This window comes from Fukomys damarensis, unplaced genomic scaffold (assembly GCF_012274545.1).
Source record: "Fukomys damarensis isolate Sample0158 unplaced genomic scaffold, DMR_v1.0_HiC HiC_scaffold_4, whole genome shotgun sequence".
Classification (NCBI taxonomy): domain Eukaryota; kingdom Metazoa; phylum Chordata; class Mammalia; order Rodentia; family Bathyergidae; genus Fukomys; species Fukomys damarensis.
This window is the reverse complement of record NW_022900916.1, coordinates 59,955,970-59,978,677: the sequence shown is the minus strand read 5'-3', so window position 1 is coordinate 59,978,677 and position 22,708 is coordinate 59,955,970. Positions and strand designations below refer to the sequence as shown.

The window sequence follows — 22,708 nt, the reverse complement described above, 5'->3', positions numbered from 1 at the left end:
AGCTCAGTTCTGGCTGCAGTAGCAGAGCCCTGGTCCTGCAAGCTGCCTGGCTTCCTGCACAGCTGGGACTGAATGCACTGAGGAGGGAAGATCGCTTTTCCAGGAGTTGGGGAACATGGGGTTCTGGGCCATTATTCGCAGGCAGCTAAAGGTGTGGAACTGACCTGCCCTTGACTGTTCCTTCTCTCCTTTTCCTTTCTGTGTACCACCACGAGCCCAGTAAGAAACAAGGAAATTCAGGTTGCGAGGCCCAGAGAAAGCTGAATGCATGAGATGCAGTGGTCTCAGTCTCGTTGCCTCTCCAGGAACTCCCACTGCAGTCCTTCTGTCCGGTGACACAGGTTCTTCTCACAAAAGATCTTAGAGCTTCTTGATAACAGTAGTGGTTTAAGTTTACCATCCTTCTTAGATGGTACTAACTACAAAGTGCCCCGAAAACAGGCTTTTTTGTAATTTTTGTGGCAAATTCATTTGGTACAACCTACAACTCAGTACACTAACTGTACCTCACTGAGTGGGAATTTTCACATGCTTGGTGGCAAAGGCATCCCTGGGTTTGGTCACAGATCTCCGCAGGCCCTGCTGTGGGGCATACAAAATTGAAGGAAGACCCTTCTTACTACCTGTCTGAAATGGGAAGAAATCTGAATTCCAAAAGCATCTGGCCCCAGAGATTTCAGAGAAGAAATTTTACACTCATAAATTATTTTCCTTAAAATTAGAGGTGTTTATTTATCCCTTAAGTAATCGAGTGTTCATTAATGAATCTTCCCTTACGAAGAAAGCAAAGTAGGGGGAGCGGAGAAGCAAAGCAAGTGTAAATAATGGCTCTTCCAGTGATTATAGCAGCGCTTTTTCAGACCTGATTCTTCACTTTGGGTCTTTTAGAGGACATAAATCTAGATCTATACCTCTCCTGCAATTAAAAAAGAAAAAAAAAATTTTCACTGTGCAGTGGAATTGCATCCTTCTGCCCTGTGCTTCAAATTTGCGAGTGACTCACAGAACCATAGCGCCACCTTCCTTCCATATGTGGAATTGAATCTTCAAACAGCCCCTCCTGTACCGACTCGCAGGCCAGACCCAGCAAGGAAAGAATTCCTCGATACTCAAAACGTGAAGGAAGAGCTTCAGAGAGGCCAAGAGATATCTTTTCTTCATTGTGGTCTCTCAGCGATGAAAGTAGTACGCTAATATGACATTAGGAAGTATGAGCCATAAACTGTTTAATTAGTTTGCACTCAGTGAATCATTTTGCACACTAGCCATTTTAATTTACAATGTGTTGTGTTGCAGAACTTTTCTAGGCTTTTTACTATGTTCCAAAGTATTCTCCTAGCTGCTGAAACTTCAAAAATTAGAGGGTCACACTCAGTTCAGATTTTTTTTTCAATTTGCAGTTGCAAATCAAACATGCAGTTACAGAAGCAGAGATTCAAAAATTGAAGACCAAGGTAAGCACTGGTACCTGGTGTTTGAATTGTGCTCTTTAATTTCGGATACTATGAATATATTCAGCACAGAAGTAAAGGATTTAATCCTGAGCATTTGAAAGAACGCAGATGAAGAGATCAATTTCGCTCACCCTTGGGTGCTCTGACAAATCCACCAGTGGGAGCAAGCCCTCTCGTGTAGTACTTCTTGGGAAAATGACGTGACACTTGAGACTTGGAATACGTGCACTTATTGGCACATGTGTGGCCGGGGCCTCTGAGATTTTCTCAGAAGGCAACATTTTTACTGGCCCAAGCATCTGAGAAATGTTTTAATACTGAGCTCCTTAAACTTGAGCTGGTTTGCCATGTCCTCATGTACCTTGTAGCTAGGTGTAATCATTTTTGGTTTGTTCATCAGAAACAATGTATTTCTGAATGTAGTAATTCATTTTTATAAAAACAATTTCTAATTTCTATGAATTAACTATTATAAGCAATATAATACATGTGTACTTAATTTTAGGGGCCAGGTACTTCCAGGCAAGTTTTAGATTTGATGTCATTATTTAAATATGTGGGTAGAACAAAAAAACATGATGAAAGGAATTGTATATATTTTAATCTACATATACCAAATAATACAAGATTCAAAAGGTCATTTTTAATTGGTAAATTATAAGGTACTTGAATGAGACACATTTTTAGTGATTGTGTTTAGTTTTATCAAATACACAATTTCAAAGAAAAATGCCTTAGAATGACTTTAAAATAATTCTTCACTGTTCATATGATTGTTTTAAAAGTTAGGACATAATTACTTCCCCACCACTAGTGATGTGTTAGATTTCACATTAAATTCTTGTTTTAGGTTTTCCTTGCGGTGTTATATGGAAATGAATTAGCAAGGCTGTTTTGGTTACATGGTATTCCCAGCGAATATACTCTGGAGCTCTTTAGTTAAAACATGTCTATACATCCTTCCTGGTGTCAGCCCAGCACTGTGAAGAGTAATTTTTAAATTAGTAATGGTTGTTAAATAAACAACTTGATACAAAATGTTGCTTAATAAAAGGTGTAGTAAAAAGCCTAGTCTCATTTTTAAATTGTAATTATTTCCTGACATAGAAAGGGAAAGTATATTTTTAAAAAAATATTCCCCTGTAAATGTAAATACTATAATAGAACTTGTGTTAAACTTTATAAATATTTAGTTTAAAAATACTATGAATTAGTATTTTATATTTTTATTGCCTTGCATGATATCCACAGATTAACTTACTTTACTATGATTATTATTAATGATAATAGAATTCCAGGGCTGGGGATTTAGCTGAGCGGATCAGTGGCCTGCCTCGCAAGTGCAAGGACATGAGTTCGATCCCCAGTACCAAAAAAAAGAATTAATGATAATAGAATTCCTAATTTCAAAGTGTTTTGTGGGTAGTTTTCATTTGTAATCTTTGTTTTACAAATGTACTTAGTTCAAAATTTACATAAAGCGTATGCCTGAATATATAGTATAGAGTCATATTTTATATATTCATACATTTCAAGTATATCTCTATTTACTGAATGTTATCTAATTTTGGACTGTCTTGACTTTTTAACGTTCATAGTTTTCGATGGCTCTGTGTATATTTGAACTTGAAGAAGGCATAGGAAGTTAGATAAAGATGACCTGGCAGTTATTGTGAATAAATGACTTTTAAACTCTCCCTAAATGGTCACTGTTAAAATTCTGTTAAAATGAAGGTGTTAGACTAGTACGCTACCTATTTAGATTACCCAGAAGCAGAAGTCAGAAGTTACTTAAATCAGTCAAATAATTATTTATATTTTTACTTATTTGATTTTCTGTACTTTTGTGGGAATTGAGGTTTATAAAGATCTAGAAATTTATAACATTGCCTATAATACAAGCTATTGACTATTTTTGTGTTAACTGAATAAAGATAAAACCTAAATAAAAAATAAAATAAAAAACCTAATAAAGTCATCAAAATGATTAAAAGCAAATAAGAGCTAATAATTGTTAGATGGTTGTTAGGCTGCACAAGCCATCCCAACCATGCTGATAGCTGGTGTCACAGCTCTATGATACATCATAGTTCTGTTGTATGATGCCATTAACTTTTGGAGAAATTTAGTCACTTGCTAGGGGCTTAATAGCGTATAATGGCAGGCATAAGATTAAAATCTAAGCTGAATTTCTCCAGGGTCAACCTCATAACCATTAGGTTTCATTCTAATTCTGTCCCTTTCTCTCCTCCTCTCCCCACTTCCTTTTCAGTTAACTTTTTATGTATCATTTTACACTTTTATAAAATCTCTCAAAAGGTGTTGACATTCATTGGGTTTAGTCAGACTATCCAACAACTTTTCCTACTTGCAGAATTTCAGACTTCATAGTGTGAAGCAAGTTCATGGGAGCTGGACTCAAATTTATGTTTTGTCATTTATTAAATATATAACCATGGGTAAATCATTTGAATTTTCAGAGCTTGCATTTCATTGTCTGTGGAATTATGAAAGTAATACTTGATATTTGCATCTCAAGGTGTTTTGATGGTTGGTTGTATTCAGCAATAGAATTTAATCTAAAACATGCTGTTAGAATATGAGAGATTTTTTATACCAAGGCACCCAAGTTATTTTTGCCTTGATACTTGCTTTCTCCAGCTGCAAGCAGCAGAAAATGAGAAAGTGAGGTGGGAACTGGAAAAAAACCAACTCCAGCAGAACATAGAAGAGAACAAAGAAAGAATGTTAAAACTGGAGAGCTACTGGATCGAGGCTCAAACTTTATGTCACACGGTGAATGAACATCTCAAAGAGACACAAAGCCAGTATCAGGCCTTGGAAAAGAAGTACAACAAGGCAAAGAAATTGATCAAGGACTTTCAACAAAAGTAAGCAGCTTTTGAAGAATAGTTTCTTGTGTTTAAGATGATGTTTGTCCTGTGATTTTTGTAATACCACAGGGGTATGTGCATACCTATGTTTAAATTAGCACAATTTATAATAGGCAGTTCTTGGAAATGGCATAATGCCCATCAGCAGATGAATGGATAAAATATGGTATCTATAGACAATGGAGAGCTCCTCGGCTATAAAGAAATAAACTTGAGGCATTCACAGACAAATGGATACAACTTGAGAAAATGTCAGACAAACTTAAATATCTCATGGTTTCTCTTACATGAAACTCTCTCACTCTACCTAGATGGAGATATAGATATAGCCAGAGAGAGGCGGTTCGAGCAAAACAGAAGATAGGCAAACAGGAAATCGAGAAGTATTTTTCAAATGGATGGGGCAGATGGGGCAACAAGAGAATGGAGGCAAAGATGATAAAAATAGAGCTTTTACCAAAGGAGAAGGGACCAAGAGTTGGAAGGGGCAGGGAGGGAGGGGAGGTGACATTAAAAAAGAAAGAATTAAGATGTATTGTGTACGTGTGCCAACTTCTCCGTATAAATAATAACAATTTTGTAATATCTAGTGGAAAGAAAAGATGATCTCAAGGTTTTTCCTTTTAGAAGCATAGTTATGGCCTATAGTTACTGTGTTTTAGAATTTGCCTTTACCTTTTCTTGTGTGTGTGTGTGTGTGTGTGTGTGTGTGTGTGTGTGTGTGTGTGTGTGTGTTTCTTCCCTAGCATTGGTGAGTGAACTCACTGAGCTACAGTCCTTTCTTACTTCTTACGCTGAGTCAGAATCTTGCTAAGTTGTCTGGGCTGTGTTCAGATGTGCTAGCCTCCTGCCTCAGCCTCCCAATGTTGGGATTCAAGGTGTGCGCCACCACACCTGGCTGTATTTTTTATACTTTATTATGTTTCCGCAATTATTTGCCTCCTGGTTTTTGATAGTTCATCATTACCAGTAATTGCTAAAACATTTGAATTCCTTAACTCTTTTGAAAGCGCATCTGTGATTAGAAGCAAAAAGCCTGACTGAGCCGTGAAAATGACTGTTAGATGTGGTGAATACAGAGCAGCAGTTGTGGCCTGGATCTGGCTGCTTCTATCTGTAATCTTAGAGCCAGTAACTGCAGACTTTCTCAGATGCAAGCAGTGTAAATATTGACGAGCAAGACCTCCGTCCTTGAGCTGCCTGTCTGCATTTCCCAGCTGTTGAGAGAATCACAGGGCCCCGGATAACTCCTTTATTGTGCTTTTGAACTTCCGCAACTCTCTGAGCTACAGCTGCTTTGCTTTGCTGTGCTTCCATCTCTTGGATCTTGGTGTAATGTCATGGGAAATGACCAGGGAGAGTTTTACTAGATTTTTTTTATCAATTATTTCTGGCTAGCTAGAACAAAAATGTAGTGCCACTTCCTCTTCTGGTCTCCCGTGTTAAGCCTTAGAACTAAGTATGTGTGAGAGTCCCCATATCTCCATTTCCTATCATGGGAATAGTATTTTTAATAGTTAATATTTTAATATAAATGTTGAAAAGACAGTAATTCCTCTTTGACACTGTGAATTCAGTATAATACTTCAACATCATTTTAACTTTTTGCAAAAAAAATCATGCCTGTCTTTCATATAATACATTTAAAATAAATTTTACCAAATTTGCATGTTGTGTGCTCAGCTGTGAAAGTGGAAGATTTCTCCTTCTCACCGTGTTACAGATAGGTGTGTGAGTGACGCCTCTCTCAGAGCTCCTGAGCCCCTCCACTGTTAGCCACTTCCACACAAAGAAATCAGATTGTAATTATCCTTTTCAACACCTCACTATCTAGTTCCATCAGTTATTTACATGTATGACGTTGGAAATTGGAATCATTTCTACCTGACGTGTAATTATCTTTCCTGAACTACCCAGGATAGGTCATTAGTGTAGTAGCAGCTCCTGTGTAATGGGTATGGATGCTCCGGAGTCAGAATCTCCAAGTGAAAATCGTAAGCAGAACAGAAATGTTTGTTTATTTTATGATCCATTAAAGATGTTTTATTTTCCTTCAGTACTCTAAACTGCGGTTAAGGTTTGCTTATTTAAATATCTGCCTAATTGTTTATCCCACTATGCAGTTTATTTCTCAGATTATGGCTTTTTGTTTCTTCACTTACTGAGTGTCCACTATAATCAAATGTTATATTTTTCTTAAGAGAGCTTGATTTCATCAAAAGACAGGAAGTAGAAAGAAAGAAAATAGAAGATTTGGAAAAAGCGCATCTTGTGGAAGTTCAGGGCCTGCAAGTGCGGGTGAGCTGCTTTTTCAGCCACTAAATCATGAGATAGTTGTGCCTGATATATGTGGAGGTATGCTGGTTGAATAAATGAGCTTTTTTCTCCCTCCCTCCCTCCCTCCCTTCCTTTCTAGATCAGAGATTTAGAAGCTGAGCTGTTCAGGCTACTGAAGCAAAATGGGACTCAAGTGAACAATAACAACAATATCTTTGAGAGAAGAACATCTCTTGGCGAAGTCTCTAAAGGAGACACCATGGAGAACTTGGAAATCAAGCAGACATCTTGTCAGGATGGCCTAAGTCAAGGTGTGTTTAACCTAACCAAGAAAATCAGTTTTAATGACTGGATAATTTAGACTTTGAGTCTTCTGTTTTCTAATTTAGAAATTCACAGGTTGAAAATGCCTTCCTACCGTAGGAAATAACTCGTAAAAATAGGAGTCTGCCATTTGAGCTCTAGCTCATCAAATATAAATCGTTTAACAGAAATAGCTTACAAAATATCAACTACAGACAAAAAAATATTATTTTAAGCCATCATAAAATTAATATACGGATACTGCTTTAAAAATAATAGACCACACCATCTAGGATGAGCTCCACAACTTACACATTAAAGGATGGGGCTTAGAGATTTTAGTCTTTAGGATAAGGATCTTTTTCATAACTTCAGAGGACAGATTGCCTGTTTCTACCACTGGTAATTCAGTTAAGTAGTTCTGAGGACTGGGGATGTAGCTCAGTGGTAGAGCATTTGCCTAGCACAACCAAGGCCCTAGGTCCAATCCCAGTACTGCACACACAAACACAGACATACGTGGTTGTGTTAACCTTGATTTTCTTTGTGTACATCTCATATCTTTCCTTCTTATTTGGACCAAATAAGACCATGACACTGGGCTAGATCCAACATTTGTAAACAAATTAGTTACACTCACCCTCCATATAAAGGCTGTGTGTATGAATGGTTTATTATCTTTAGTACTTCCTATAAATTAGAAAATATACAAGAATTTATGAAGATAAACATACAAGAAAATAGGAAACTCTTGGCTTCATCCTTTTAAATACATATGCATGCATGTGCACGCACATGTAGCAGTCTTGGAAAGTGAAAATAAAATAGTAATAATGTGCAGCAGGATTGTTATGATTCAGCCCACAGTTCGCAGGAAGCAGTTTAACATATAGCAAAACCCTGCTAATAATGAGCTGTTTCATTTTTATGAGGATCTTTCTCATATTAAAATGTTTCTTGTGAGATTTTCTTGGTAAACAAGTGCTCATATCCTATCATGAACTTTTAGAACTAACTTCTTAGCCATTTAAAATGAAAAGTATTGGAAATGTTCATTTAAAACTAAGGTGATCTCTAGAGATTTGAATGCATTTACTAGATAGTCTTATGTCTTTCTGATTGATATAAATAGCACCACTCAGGTAGCTGAAACAGGACGATTTAGTATCAGCATCATCACTAAGCAAGGAGCTGTGCGACTTTAGGAAGATCATTTGGCCTCTGAGAGTAGATTTTACTATGTATAATATAAAAATACTGATAATTATTTTCTTTTCCACCTAACAAGGGTATTTTGAGGCTATTTGACTTGGCCTGTGGAGCAAAAAGAAAAAGTAATTTTACACTAAGAGTTTATGGAATTATAATTTTTGTAACTATACAATTGATATCTAATGAAAACCACTAGAAATCAATGTGGATCTTTTTCTCACCTTTTTGAATATTTTAACTTTAAAATTAATTGTAGTTTATTATAAATACATGTTCTTGATCTGGGATACACAAAGTATTACCAGTAACCATTAACTTTTCATTATTATTCATTTATTTCGATTTAGAAACCTATATTTAATCAAACACATAATTAATGATATTTATTAAATTATATGACTACAGAAGATCAACAAATTGTACTATTAACATGCTGATTTGGATCAAAATCTTACATTTCTTTTAAACCTTTTTCTGCTCTACACCCTCCATTTTGCCACATAATTATCTGTTTCCCTAGCAACACTGTGGGTGCGCAGTGAGATGTAGAGACTACTAATTCCTCCTGAAACCAATCTGTGTGCAGTAGAGGTAGAATCAGTCATCTCACACATTAGTAGAACACGTATCAAGTTGCTCCTCTAGTTTTGCAGCCAAGGATAGTCAGTGATAAATCTCCTTGAATTTCAGTTGCTTGGTTATATAAACTAAAATGGCTTGGTCAGTCACTACATAGAATGCTCTGGAAAGCACTTTTCTAAATTGATCCTTTGCTTCTGTTGCTAGGGAACACTGAAGTACCAGAGCTTTAGAAAGGAGAGTGAGGCTGCTGACCACACACAGGCCGTGCAGCATGTATAAATCCCACCATGTTTTTGCAGCAGCCTAGCTATAGAGCTTGCTTTTGGCCCCTCTGGTCTCTGCCCCTTGGTAAAGCACCGCCATCCATCCACCTCTTACGATTTACTTTTCCAGTGCTGGAGTGCTGAGATCAGCAGTTAGTATGGTTGGGGCCCTGGAGGCAAAGGGATTATCAGTTACATGTCAGTGAAAAACCATATTAGAATGGAATAATGAGGAGGGGAAGAGGAATAGAAAGCAGGTAGAGGAGGCAGAAGAGAAAGTAGAGGAAAGGAAGATACAGCAGGCACTCATTTTTCATGTGGGATCATATTCTCCTAGACAAGTGCTTCCCAACTGGGAGTACCTATGTGACTTCAGTTTTGAATATTATACATTTTTGAGTAATAAAATCATTTTCAAAACTACGCAAAACTTTGCCACATTATATATTTGAACTCCACAAGTATTTCATTCAAATTTTGACAAATATTATATATTCAAATTCACTGTTTAATATATTTGAATCCTTTTCTTTCCTATCATAATTCTATAAAGTAAATGCAAAAAAATTTTTTGAACCAGAAGTTACAGCAGACCCCATATCTCTTACTGTTTATACCAATATGCTGGTCACATACCATTTTCTACATGTACCTGGATGGGAGAAATGATAACTTTGTCCTACTGATACATTTCCTGTTTGTTACTGCTTAGTACTTAAGTAGCACTGTTCTATGTGAGAGTTCTCTGTTTTAAAGAATGGGAATGTGTTGCTGCCATCCTGATAAGTCAGACTAGAATTAGAGCAGAGAAAAGGTAGGTTAGAGAGCTCTTGGTAAATTAAAGGGTTGTAAACTTGGTTGGATTAGATTTCCTGGAAAAGTCACTGCACTTTAATACTTTCTTCCTATCCTTCTAAAAGTGTCAGGATTCATACGATGATACTTTTCAATTTCAAATATTTGAAAAGCTGTTCTGTTAGATAAACATTTTGCATATCTACAGAGATACTGAAAGAAAGATTAGGGCCAATAGTTGAAAGTTACATAAGAAGGCAAATTATTGCTTCCTTATGAGAGGTCAGGAATGAGTATGGTACCATTAAACAATTATTTTGAACACTAGATACTTGCTCCTAGGCAAACTGTAGGTGACACACTGACTTGCAAGGGAAAGGGTAACTAGAATTTTAAGCACTGTATAAGCGTCTTAAACATGAGAGAGGCTCAAAAAGAACAACAGTGAACAAAATTGGAATTTTTTTTTTCCTGGATTCACAGACCTTATGTTAAAGATGGGGCCATTTAAAGTGGTATGAGGTACTCCTGGAATAAAACAGGCTTTGAATGTTTGGAGAAAAGCTGGCCTGAAGATTATACAGTTTTGAGGTATAACTTTGGGGTTTGTAATTCAGAGATCCCTCTGAAGGGTGGTATTGCTACCAAATGCTGCCCTCACCTCCTCAGTCTGCCGACCTTTTCCAGGGCAGTACTTGGTGTTACTTCCCCAGAGTGTGACCACAGAGGGTTCCAAAAAGTGCATTGTGCTTGGTTCTTTTAGTTACTTCTATTTTTATATATCAACTAAGTGTTTTGTGCAGTACCTGTTACATAGAAAGAGATTCATGTTATACCATAACAGTAGCATCACTATAGTAACAAATGCTCACTGTACTCCAGAGATGGAAAGACATCTTTTACTACTTTTTTCATTTATAAGAACTTCATGAGTTTTCTATGAGCTCCATAAACTAATGAAATGTGACAATGACCTAATGAGACCAAGTACTGATAGAGTATATTCTCTGAATAAGTGGCCTAATTTAATGCCGCTAGTGTCAGAGGAAAAGGATATTAAACCAGAGCCAAAGTCAACCAGCTCCTTTTCTAAAAACAAAATGAAAAAGTCCTGGTTTCCACGAGATTCCAAATGTGGACATTTAGATCTGGCAGAATGAGCGTTCCAGGAGACTGGCAGGATCAGATGCCATAAGCTCACTTAGCTCAGAATCCAGGCAGCTGTGCTATGGAATTTCTTGTTGTAAAAATTGTGTCTCCTCTTTAAATGCTTTAGTGTAGCTGTCTTTTGTTGTATAGGAGCCCAAATGGCCTCTTTCAGTTTCTCTTGTGCCACCTTATAACCTTATGGTAGTTGGAGCTACCAGGTATAACCTTATCAAAACAAGTACCATGAGGTCAAGGTACATATGTGATTTTTGTTGTTGCTGTTGTTTGATTTGATTTGTTTTTTTGTAGAGAGGGCCGTGCTGAATTTCTTAGGCTGACCCTTAACTTGTCATCCTGCTGCCTTCACTTCAGAAGAGGTTCATGTTTACTATAAAATGGTGTAATTAATACTGATTGTATGTATAGTCCCATAGGGTATAGAAACAGGGAAAACTGCTCCCTACAGTAAATTAGGAAATCTAGAGTTTTGATTTTTAACTAATACTATATAAAGAGTACTATGGTGAACCGCCTTATAAATGTGTCATTTTGTTTACTTATTACATTTTTTACATAGATTTCTAGAAATAAGGTGGCTGAGTTAAAGGTCAAATGATTTAAAAGCTTAAATAATACCTAGTGGGATAAATAAAAATAAATCTATACTTGTTTACATTATAATGGAACATTGAACACAAAGTATAAATTCTGAAAGTACTCACAGATTAAAAATATCTAAGAAAATTATACTGAAACCTATCAGCAGCAAGAATGGAAGAAGACAATAGAACGATATGTTCAACAAACAAAAAATTGATCATTTTCCATCAATACTTCCTCAGAGGGCTGGGGATTTAGCTCAGTGGCACCACACCTGCCTTGCAAACACAAGTTCCTGAGTTCAATCTCCAGTACCAAAAAAGAAAAGTTCTTCAGACAAACTTGTAAAAGATTCGTTTTGGAAGGAAGAAAAATGATCCAGGATTGACCTCAAGACTCAAGATAGATTATTAAGAAAAAACAGTTATACTAAAAACTATTAACTACCTTAAATGAAATATTAGCAAACTCAATACAGAAATATAATTTTATCCTGATTTAACTTGTGTCTGTACAAAGAAAACAAAATTGGTTTAACTTTAGAAAATATATTCTTATAGTTCACATATTAACTAGAAGAAAAAAATTTAAGTATCTCAATGATTGAAGACACTTAAATAAAATGTAATACCCATTCATACTAACATGTTTATCAAACTTTAAATATGTCTTAACATGATATTGTGCAACTAACAAAAATCTTTGTCAAACACGATACTTGGTGATAAAATGTTAACGCCAAAAATCACCTTTAAAGTTAAAAATGCTAAACATTCTGTTCCTATTCTGTTTAGTGTTGTCCTAAATGTGTTCATCAAGCACTGCAAGACATGCAAAGGAGATAAAAAGACTTAAGTGATAAAAAGAACAGAGAGGATCTAAATTGTCAGTATGCACTCATTAAGACTTTGAATAAATGAAAATAGCCTATTGATTATAAAAATTTACAAGAATTAGCAAGGTATATGGGTTTAAGAATCATTAGATATCAGTCCCAGCAAACAGAAAATGTAGTTTTTGTTGCTGTTGTTTTTTTGTTTTGTTTTGTTTTTGATACCAGGGATTGAATTTGGGTCCTTGTCCTTAGGAGTCAGGGAGCGGAACCACTGAGCTAAATCCCTGGCCCCAGAAAATAGTTTTTTACAAGACATCATTTACAATAACAAATATAGTTAGTAGCCAGTAAATAACAAAAGATGCTCAAGACCGTTGGAAAGATTTAAAAAGACCTGTATAAATAGGAAGAGAAAGAAAGCCCCAGTATGGTAAAGATACCTTAATCTAAATCTCTGTTCCATGCAATTTCAATCAAAATTAGAACAGTTTTACTTTATTTAGAATTTGGCTTGTTTCTAAACTGTATTTGAATGAGCAACTGGCCTGAGATAGTAAAGATACGTCTAAGAAAGATCAAGATGAGCAACCTGTTCTTCCAGACACCAGGAGTCCTTATGAAGTGAAAGGGATGGAGACAGTAGTGCAGTGTCAGCAGCTGACGAGGGGGCTGTGCGGTAGAGTAGAAAGCCCCGACATCTATGACACATTTGTGGAAGATATGAGCACTTGTAACACTTGGTGCTGGGGAAACTGACCAGTCACATGGAAACAATGAAACTGGAGCCTCCCCACATCGTCATAAGATAAAGTTTCACATACTAAAGGCAAAGGCAATATTTAAAACTTTTAAAAGAAAATGTGCAGCATTTATTTGATTTTTTTTCTTTTTATTGAGTTTATTGGTACAATTTAGGTATACGGTACAGTTACATTTATCATTGGGATCTTGTACCTTTACATGACAGGTCTTGGTTCTCATTTTTTCCCCTTGTCCCTGCCCTCCCTTCACCCCCTCTTCCCCTCCCCATTTGCAAACACTTTATTTCCATTTTTTTCATTTTCTCATGTTTTCCTCTCCCTTATTACCTTTCTCCCACCCTTCCCACTTTCCCTACACATTTGGCCCTTTACTTCCTGTTTCACATTATTAATTATCTCATTAGGATCTTGTGTAGTATTATAGTTTTTCACAACAGAGAAACTATTCAGTATTTCAGTTAAAGAAATCTCTGTATGAACATTGAAAATAGGGATTCCTAAAATAAAACTAAAAAGTAAAGTAAAAGAGAAAAGACAATGATGTAAGATTAAAATAATCCTTAATTCTGAAGATGAAAATGGTCCCTGAACATATTTAAATTGCTTCTTGCTCTTGTAGTCTTAATATTATTCTTTTTTTAATTATTTAGAGAATACTTTATTAGTTTCTGTAATCAACCCCATGTAGATATGCCCTTACATATGTAACATGGTGTATTACCCCTGTACAAATGGGAAAAAAATTAACATTTCTATACCAATATGGCTGTTAATTTCTGTACAATACCAACTCAACACAGTAATTGGGATAACTTTTTCTAAAGTTAACAGCACAGTTAAAATTTCCAAAAATTCAAATTATATATATAAAGAGAACATTCTAGAGTAACATCATTAAAAATAGCTCTGATAAAGCACAGTCACTACTACGTATTATAAAGCAGGTACGTTCACAGAGTTATGCTATAGTACTGTCCTACATCTATAATACTAGAATCAGTTTTGGTTTGAAATTTACTTTGTCTACAAATAAGATTGCTATCCCTGCTTTTTTCTGGGCTCCTGTCGCATGGAGAATTGTTTTCCATCCTTTCACTTTCAGTCTCTGGGCTTCTTTTTGCACTAGGTGTGTTTCTTGTATACAACATATTGTTGGATTTTGCTTCTTATTCCATTCTGCCAGTCTCTTTCTCTTGATTGGTGAATTGAGGCCATTGATATTGATGGTTATAACTGATATGTACTGACTTATTATTGTCCTGTTATTGGCCTTTTGTTGACTCTTTTTACTTTTTTACCTTCTCCTTTTAGTTTCTTGCCTTGCCTATTTGATTTGCTCTGTTGGGCCTCATGGTGTTGTTACCTTCATTTTCTTTTTCTAGGATATTGTTTAGAATTGCTTATAGTGCTGGTTTGGTATTCATGAAGTTTCTCAGGTGTTCTTTGTCATGGAAGTATCTTATTTCCCCATCCATTTTGTGAAAGAGAGTTTTGCAGGATACATCAGACTAGGTTGGAGGTTGTTCTCTTTTAGTACTTGAAATATCTCATTCCAGGCTCTCCTTGCTCTAAGCGTTTGTGTTGAAAAGTCTGCTGTGATTCTGATGGGCTTTCCTTTGCATGTGATTTGTTTCTTTTCTCTTAAGTGCTTGTAGTATTTTGTTCTTCTGTTGGGTTTCTGGGATCTTGATTAGTATATGTCTAGGTGTAGATTTTTTTTTATTGTGTCTAGTTGGGGTCCTCTATGCCTCACTTATCTGAATGTCAAATTCTTCCCCTCTGTTTGGTAAGTTTTCTGTCATTAATTCTGTGAGCAGCTTTTTAAAGTCATTTGTATTTTCTCCTGCTACCTCATGGATTCCTACCAGTCTTATGCTATTCTCCTTTGCATCATCTAGGAGTTGTTGGATCAATTTCTCATGCTCCCTTACTGTTTTTAAGAGACCTCTCTTTTCATGGTCACTGTCTGCAATCCTATGTTCTATATCTGAAATTCTATCTTCTCAATCTTTTATTCTGTTTCATACACTTTCAATAGAGTTTTTAATCACCTGGCTATCTGTTTGAATCTGTTTTATGGATTCCATTGCTTTCCTGTGTTGGGCGTTTATTTTTTCCATTTCTTTCTTATGCTGGGCCTTCATGGCTTCTGTCGTGGTTCTGAGCTCATCTATTTTTTTGTCAGTTTCTGTTCTAGAATCTCGAATCATGACTTTCATTTTGCTCACCATCTCTATGGTTATCTGGGAAACTATTTCTGTTTTGAATTTTTCTAGATCCCGATTGATCTGTTTTGTTACTTCCTGTGCTTTGAGTTCAGGGTGTCCTGGTGATTCACTATCGGCCTTTTCATCCTCATTTGCCCTACTGTTTGCCATTGGTGAACTGGAAGTCTGTCTTTGTGTCTTGCTTAAGTGTTTTCTCATTTTTATTTTTGTTGTCGGACTGTCCTTGGCTTAATCTCTGGATTATTGCCCAAATCTTCCTGATATAGTTGTGCCCTAGCTTCTGGGTCTGTAACGACCCACAGACATTCTCATCTCCATAACATCAGAGAAAACAGCTCATCAAATCAACCACAATCCTTTATCCCAACTGACACAATCAGCAACACAATATGATCAAGCACAACTTGGAAACTGACCACCTGTGGTAGTCACTAGTCTATTACTCTTAAACCATTTGAATTAAATTAAAATCAAGAAGCAATCCAGAACATGTCTACAGTGAACAAACTTTTCAATATAGTATATTTACCATTTAATGGCTCAGACAGAGCTAGGACGCAAGACCCCTGATCTCAGTTAGCTGATGGCTGAATCCCATGTCGCAGACTGATCTCAGGCTGCAAGGTCCAGATTGAGTTCCCCAACCTTCTGAATGGTTGAACTCCACACCATTCTACTACAGGTTTTCCCCACCCTTTCTTTAAAGATGTTCAAAGTTGGGAACTCAGAAAAATACCCTTTATGACCACCTCTGCCTCTGCAGAGTGGATCGAAAGACTGGCACAATCAGGAGATCTGAGAGTGTGTGTGGGGGTGGGGGGAGTTAGGGAAGTTGTGGGGGTTCAAGGGCGCCTGAACGACTTACCTTCCTGGCACTGGAATGATGGCGACTCCCAGTGGGGGAAGGCGTGGCTATCCTTCCCACGGTGGATCGGGGCCCAGGCAGCCTTCCTGGTGCTGGAGTGATGGCCTTTGTTTGATTTCTTAAATGCAGAAATTCTAAATCATAAAAACTTGATAATTTGACTACAGTAATGATAAGAAAATTTGGTCATCAAAAAACAATATAGCACATCAAAAAATAATATAGCACCTAGAAAGAGAAGCTCCAAACTGACAGATGATATTTTTAGCACATATGACTAAAATATATGGAATATATATATACATATATATACATGTATATATATATATACACACACACATATATATATACATATATATATATACAAACACATATATATACATATACATATGGAAAAGCACAAGTATCATAATAAAAAAATGAACAAAATACATAAGCAGATCACAAAAGAGAAAACCCAAAGGTTAATAAATGTGAATATACATTGAAACTCATTAGGAGAAATGAAATAATTGGCATAGGTAATATTTCACAGAAATAATGTGACAGCCAACATGTAGTGGGGAAAGAAAAATTAATACAACTGGTTTTTGAGAAGCACAAGTATCATAATAAAAAAATGAACAAAATACATAAGCAGATCACAAAAGAGAAAACCCAAAGGTTAATAAATGTGAATATACATTGAAACTCATTAGGAGAAATGAAATAATTGGCATAGGTAATATTTCACAGAAATAATGTGACAGCCAACATGTAGTGGGGAAAGAAAAATTAATACAACTGGTTTTTGAGTTTTTTGTTGTTGTTTTTAAACAAACAATGTGGTATTATCCAGTGAAATCGCAGGTGGGCAAATTCTGTGGCCATTCACCTGGAAGTGTACATTCACCCTGCATAAGCTCTTGTGCATAGTCGCAAAAAGCCATGTTCAGAAATACTCACCATGGGGGCTGGGAGTGTAGCTCCGTAGCAGAGCACTTAACCTACATGTGTGAGGCCTTGTGTTCAATCTCCAGCGCCATTAAAAAAAATGAAAAGAGAAAAAGTTCACTGCAGTATTGTTCATAGTAGTTGCAATGAAACGTGAATTAATCCTTTTTATAATATTATATATATATATATTATATAAAATATTATATATTTTTTTAGTACTGGAGATTGAACTCAGGACCTTGCACTTGTAAGGCAGACAGCAGAGCCACTGAGCTACATCCCTGCCTCAACATGAATTCATCCTAATCACACTTTCAACATAAGTATGAACAAACAAAAATAAAATTTTCAGAGTATCCTCTGATTCATTACCATATATAAAGTTTACAAAAAAGCCAAACTAATCAATATATTCTTTAGCATGCATTTGTAGAACAGCTGGGAGGAGAAGCAGAAGCCATAGTTGGGAGTAGGGGACAGAGATGGCTTTGGAAACACTGATCTTGTTGTTCAGGCTTTGATAGAAGTCTGTTAGTGCCGTCTCTTCTGTTTCATTTTCCACAAGACAAATACGACACATGTGCTTCTGCACAATATTTTTAAAATGATTTTTAAGTAAAATAATTAAAGAAAGAGGAAAACTACAAAAAATTGGCTTAAAATATTAGCTTAAGGTTTAGTAAGAAAAAAAGACCAGCATCAGCCAGACATTTCTACGGATAAAAGGATTCCTGAGGTCACTGGAGTCCTCTAAGAAATCGTTTCTCTGTATTTTTTTCCTTTCTCTTGAGCATCAGTATTAGTTACTCTTCAGATACCCGTGAGTTTGAGGCCAGGTTGACCACTTACCACCACGTCTGATTTATTTCCTGATAGTGTTTGAGTGTCCATTAAGTATTCAGTTTCAGCACTAGAGCCCAGAATTTTAAAATAAAGTTGAGCATGATTAAAGCTGGAACTCTTAAATGGAAAGTCATTAGAAAGAAAGTGAACGTGTTCACCGCTTTATTAGCATTGTCTCACAGGAGAGCGTTAGACACAGGGCAGTGAGCTGATCATTCCAAGTTGTCATGTTGTTTAGTTCAAAATTGGGTTGGGGGAACTCTGGCGTAGATTTGAGGTTGTTAAAATCATGGATACAGACAACATTTTTTGTAAACTTTCACAATTCTCATTTTTTTTCTGTGCAATTTATTTTGTGTTCTTTTTAATCTCCAATAAATAATTTTGACTGTGAAATATAAGTTTCACTAAAGGGTGAACATCCCCAGTAAATCACTGTGGAAATTTTTAATGAACAAGCCAAATGAATGAGAAATCAATATTTATTGATTATCTACTGGCATGTCATTAAAGCCAAAATCTTTTCTTTTACTCACCAAAGCAAAGAACCTAAATTTTTTTAATCTAATATTGTGCAAGTTTTGAATCTGTGTACATATAAATCATTAAAACTTGCCTTGCCAGAACTACGAGACATTGAAGAGGAGGCATTCAGTTGTAGAAGGATGGCTCTCCGTGGCTCCCACTTTTCACTGGATCTTCATAGCTTCCCACAAGCCAGAAACACTCCAGTCACCTGAGATACACATTAGCATCAGTTCATCCTGGAATTCTAGTCCTATAGACTGGAAGATAGTCATCTCCATACACTAAAGTAAAATAGAAGAATAGGCAAGGAGGTGGAAAGGGAAGCATCTAAGTAGGAAAGAGAAGATGCCACACAGAAAGTGGTTTTCAAAGTCTCACTAAGGGTTCTGACAGCTAAGAGGGAAACATGATCAGTCATAGATGTGGGAGCATCTGTAAGATTAAATGCAAAATAGAGAGGAATAGCTATTTCTAGAGTTAGGGCCTGAAAATTCTCCTGTACAGCTCTGAAAAATGTGCCAACCATATTGGTTCATAGTTATGATATCAGGATCCTTAGAGAGTTGTCTGTTAATGCAAGGAACTCACATTAAGCTATGGCTAAGCTCTTTTAGGTAGACATGGAGTAATTTGCTTCAGTAGTACATTGTAATTATGTCGAGGATCTGTAGAAATAAGAACTTGCAAGAAAACTAAAGACCCATTAGAAGTGGGGTGTAGGGGCACATGATTGTAATCCTAGCACTCTAGGAAGCTGAGGCAGGAGGACTGCAAGTTCAAGCTCAGCCTGAGCAGTTGAGTAACTTAAGTAAACCCTGTCTCAGAATTGATGAATGAATGAAAGAATAAATGAATGAGGATGTAGCTCAGTCCAAAGGCCCAGAGTTCAGTTCTCAGGTAGTCTAGCACAGGGAAAAAAAATTACACTGTTGTCATACTGAAAACTCTCTTGCTTATGAGCTTTCTAATGATACTGAGGGACTTTTGAACACCAAAAAAAGTCATTCTGGTCTGTATTTTTATTTTAAATTGATGTTTGATTTATTCAAGTTGCATCATCAAAAACCTAGTTCTTTAAATTTTAAATTTTTATTTACAAGTTACTGTAAGAGCTTTTTAACTCATAGTTTCTGGTTACAAACTTGGCTAATTCGACACCTACAAACATTTAAAAATGCTTTATAAATGTATTATTTAATTTCATTTAAGTACTATTATTGACACTGATAATCTTCCAGAGTACTTAAGAAATTCATGTATCTATTGCAAGTATATTTATAAGTATGGGGAATCTTAAGTTTTCTTCAATTTTCTAATGCTACATATAACCAGATCTTCCTGTATTTGAGAGACACATACTTCACATTTCGGAAAACAACTCCCATCTCAGGTAACTTGAGTTAACTTTCTACTGGAACCAGGAGAATACTGGCCAGAGATCTGAATGCTTCTGGTACTAATCAAGAAAGCTATTGTATCATGGTGTGTAATTGTGGGGTTTATTTACCATGCTTGGGATTACTGATATCTATTGTTGCCATGTGAAAGGTATCCTAATGTTAAGAAGAAATTTATACACCCCACTTCCCTAGACCCAAGCTATATGTGACCTCATCATTCTACTCCAGAAGTCTGCAGTTCCCACCAGTTTATCATTTGAGAAAATTTTACATCTTTTTGGCTCTTAGGCTATGCAGATCTCTTTAAAGATTTAAAGATAGATTACATTGAAAGAATCCTCTCTATCATCTAAATCTAAATACTCTTATCTTTTATATTCTCAGACTAAAGCACTCTTTACAAGAGTTTTGAAAAGGATATCTCACATGGTTCTTCAGACACAACCAACACCTCTCTGGATATTCTAATGATATTAATGTAGAAGAAATATAACTCCCAGCCTGTTAGATGTTAAAATGTGCTGATTTTATGGCCCCACAATATTGAGAAATGAAGTCACAACCCAGAGAAGTTAGGAAAGTGTTATTGGCAATAAGGAGAGAAGAATAGCTCCTGGATTTCCAAGAGGAGTCCCAAATGGGGTGGCCACTGAATCCCTTTCAGGATAATTAATACAGCAAAGTAACAATGTGGATACAACATGAGTCAAACTACAGTCAACCTATAGGATTACAAGTAGAGCCACTTAGCTAATATTGATCCAGTAGGGAAACACATCACATAATAAGAACAAAGGCATTTTCAGGAAAACATGGGTCCAGTTGCTCTGGTCACCCACCCACCTGGGTGACTGATGCCTATCTGGACCTAATCTGTTAGGTGGTACCAATTCCAGTATATTCCCAAGTTATTGCCTACCCCTTAGCGAGGCATGCAGGTCCGGCATTACATCTTTGTGTTTGACCTGGCTTTCTTCAGATGTACCTCCAGGCCTGACGTCTTTATTTTTTCTGCTGACCTCCTTGAGACACCCAGTCCCTCTCAGAGAATATATGTACTTCTCTCTAACTTAGTTGCATATAATAGCACCACTGAAGAGTTGTTCCTGAACTATGAACAGCACAATTTGGATCACTGTGCCCACCAACTATAGGACTAAAAATTGATCGTAAGCTGAAGAAGGCTAAATTACATATTGGATGCATCAGGAAAGCACTCCCCAAAATAATCAAATTATGTTTCCAAGACCATACAAATAGTTTTGATACTATATTTATGAATAAAGATATACAAAGGATTCCTTAATGTTTTTTCACTGGTTAGCAAATGAAAATGTAGTTCATACAACAATAAAGTTAAATCTAATTAAAAGATTAAAAAATAATCAACTGGTTCTGAAATGATAAGAAATCAGCTTCCTAGAAAATTGCATATATATACTACTTGATGTACAAAATTTAGCAGCTTTTCAGTAGATATAAAGAAATCAATTATTAATAGAATTCAGAGTGAAAGTTGCCCATGAGTAGGTTCCTAACCAAAAAGCTAAGACAAGATGAATAGAAGTTATGTAACATTCTCTCAGTTATCACAGTTGACTCTGTACCTTTTCTTTATGCAATACTAAACTATACTAACCGGAAGCCATGCCATAGAGCCTTAGTCAGGCTGAATGATGCAGCATCAGTACAGTAGCGAGGCAGGCTGTAGTCACCAGGATGTAATGGAAGAACAGCCTCCCCCTGTGGGGAGGATGATGGTCCATGGGACTTTGACAAAATTCCTTTGGCTCCTGTCATCATCTGGAAATATCAGGTCCTCAAACAGCAGGGCTAATCAGATTAGAATGGAATTAAGACATCTTTGAAGGAAAATGCGCCAAATATGTGGAACGTTTCTCAATTAATTCTAGCTGTATAATTAATGCATTAATGTAAAATTTATATGAAATACATAATACAAAAAGGTTTAACATTACAAGTAAGATTAGACTCCCTTTTGACCTATATCTTCTAATCTAACACTCTAGTAGGAAGTTTATCTTGCAGTTTTTCTATATAATGGTGTATATATTCACCATTAGAAAAATCTATCTAATGTTACTTCTTTCTAAATATTTTAAATGAATATACACATTGTTCTACAACTTGCTGTACTCAGCGTCTTGCTAATCTCTTCGTGTCAGTGTATAAAGACATTTATTGAGTGCCTATTATGTAGTGATCACTCTTGCAAGCACTTCTAGACCTATTAATGCATTCAATCTTCATAACAATGCAGTGATTGTGTCATGTTCTTCTCATCCCCTGATTTGCAGTTGATGATCCTAAGGGACCTCTGAGAGGTTAGTTAAATTCCCCAATTTCCTGGCAGAGCTGGTTGTTCTGGGTTCTATTCAAGTAAGACTAACTCCGGTCTACTCTGAGTGACTGTTTTACACTGCCTTTCTGAGATGCATAAACCTATTTCCCGAGTGCAGTATGTATTAAACCAAATCCCAGTGGGTCCATCTTCTACGAACTTAGAGTGACAGAATAATATGCAGATTCCATTTGAGTTTTTAAATGCTACTGAGTGCTTCATTATGTTCAGCCTTTCAACTGACAATCTCACAAGCAAGATGTGGCTGTTTTTGAAGAGAATAAGGCACATAAGAATGGGGGGGGACATTGTTATGCAGCTTCATTCCCCTCCTTTCCTTGCCTCCTGTATCTGATCCTCAGGCATCGTTACATTTACGTCAAAAATAACGTCAATCCAGTAAAAAAAAAAAAAAAAAAAA

General features: G+C 36.2%; 1 protein-coding gene across 10 annotated transcripts in view; it reads left to right on the top strand.

Annotated features, from left to right (window-relative positions):
* The window catches only part of Ppp1r9a (protein phosphatase 1 regulatory subunit 9A), a 307,086-nt gene that overhangs the window by 245,240 nt on the left and 39,138 nt on the right, over nt 1-22,708 (top strand). For all 10 annotated transcript variants that reach the window (XM_010603427.2, XM_010603425.2, XM_010603423.2 and 7 more), the window contains 4 exons: nt 1,401-1,454; nt 4,116-4,345; nt 6,550-6,646; nt 6,765-6,936. In XM_010603427.2, coding sequence (XP_010601729.1) covers nt 1,401-1,454; nt 4,116-4,345; nt 6,550-6,646; nt 6,765-6,936 — 553 coding nt within the window. The remainder of the gene's footprint in view (nt 1-1,400; nt 1,455-4,115; nt 4,346-6,549; nt 6,647-6,764; nt 6,937-22,708) is intronic.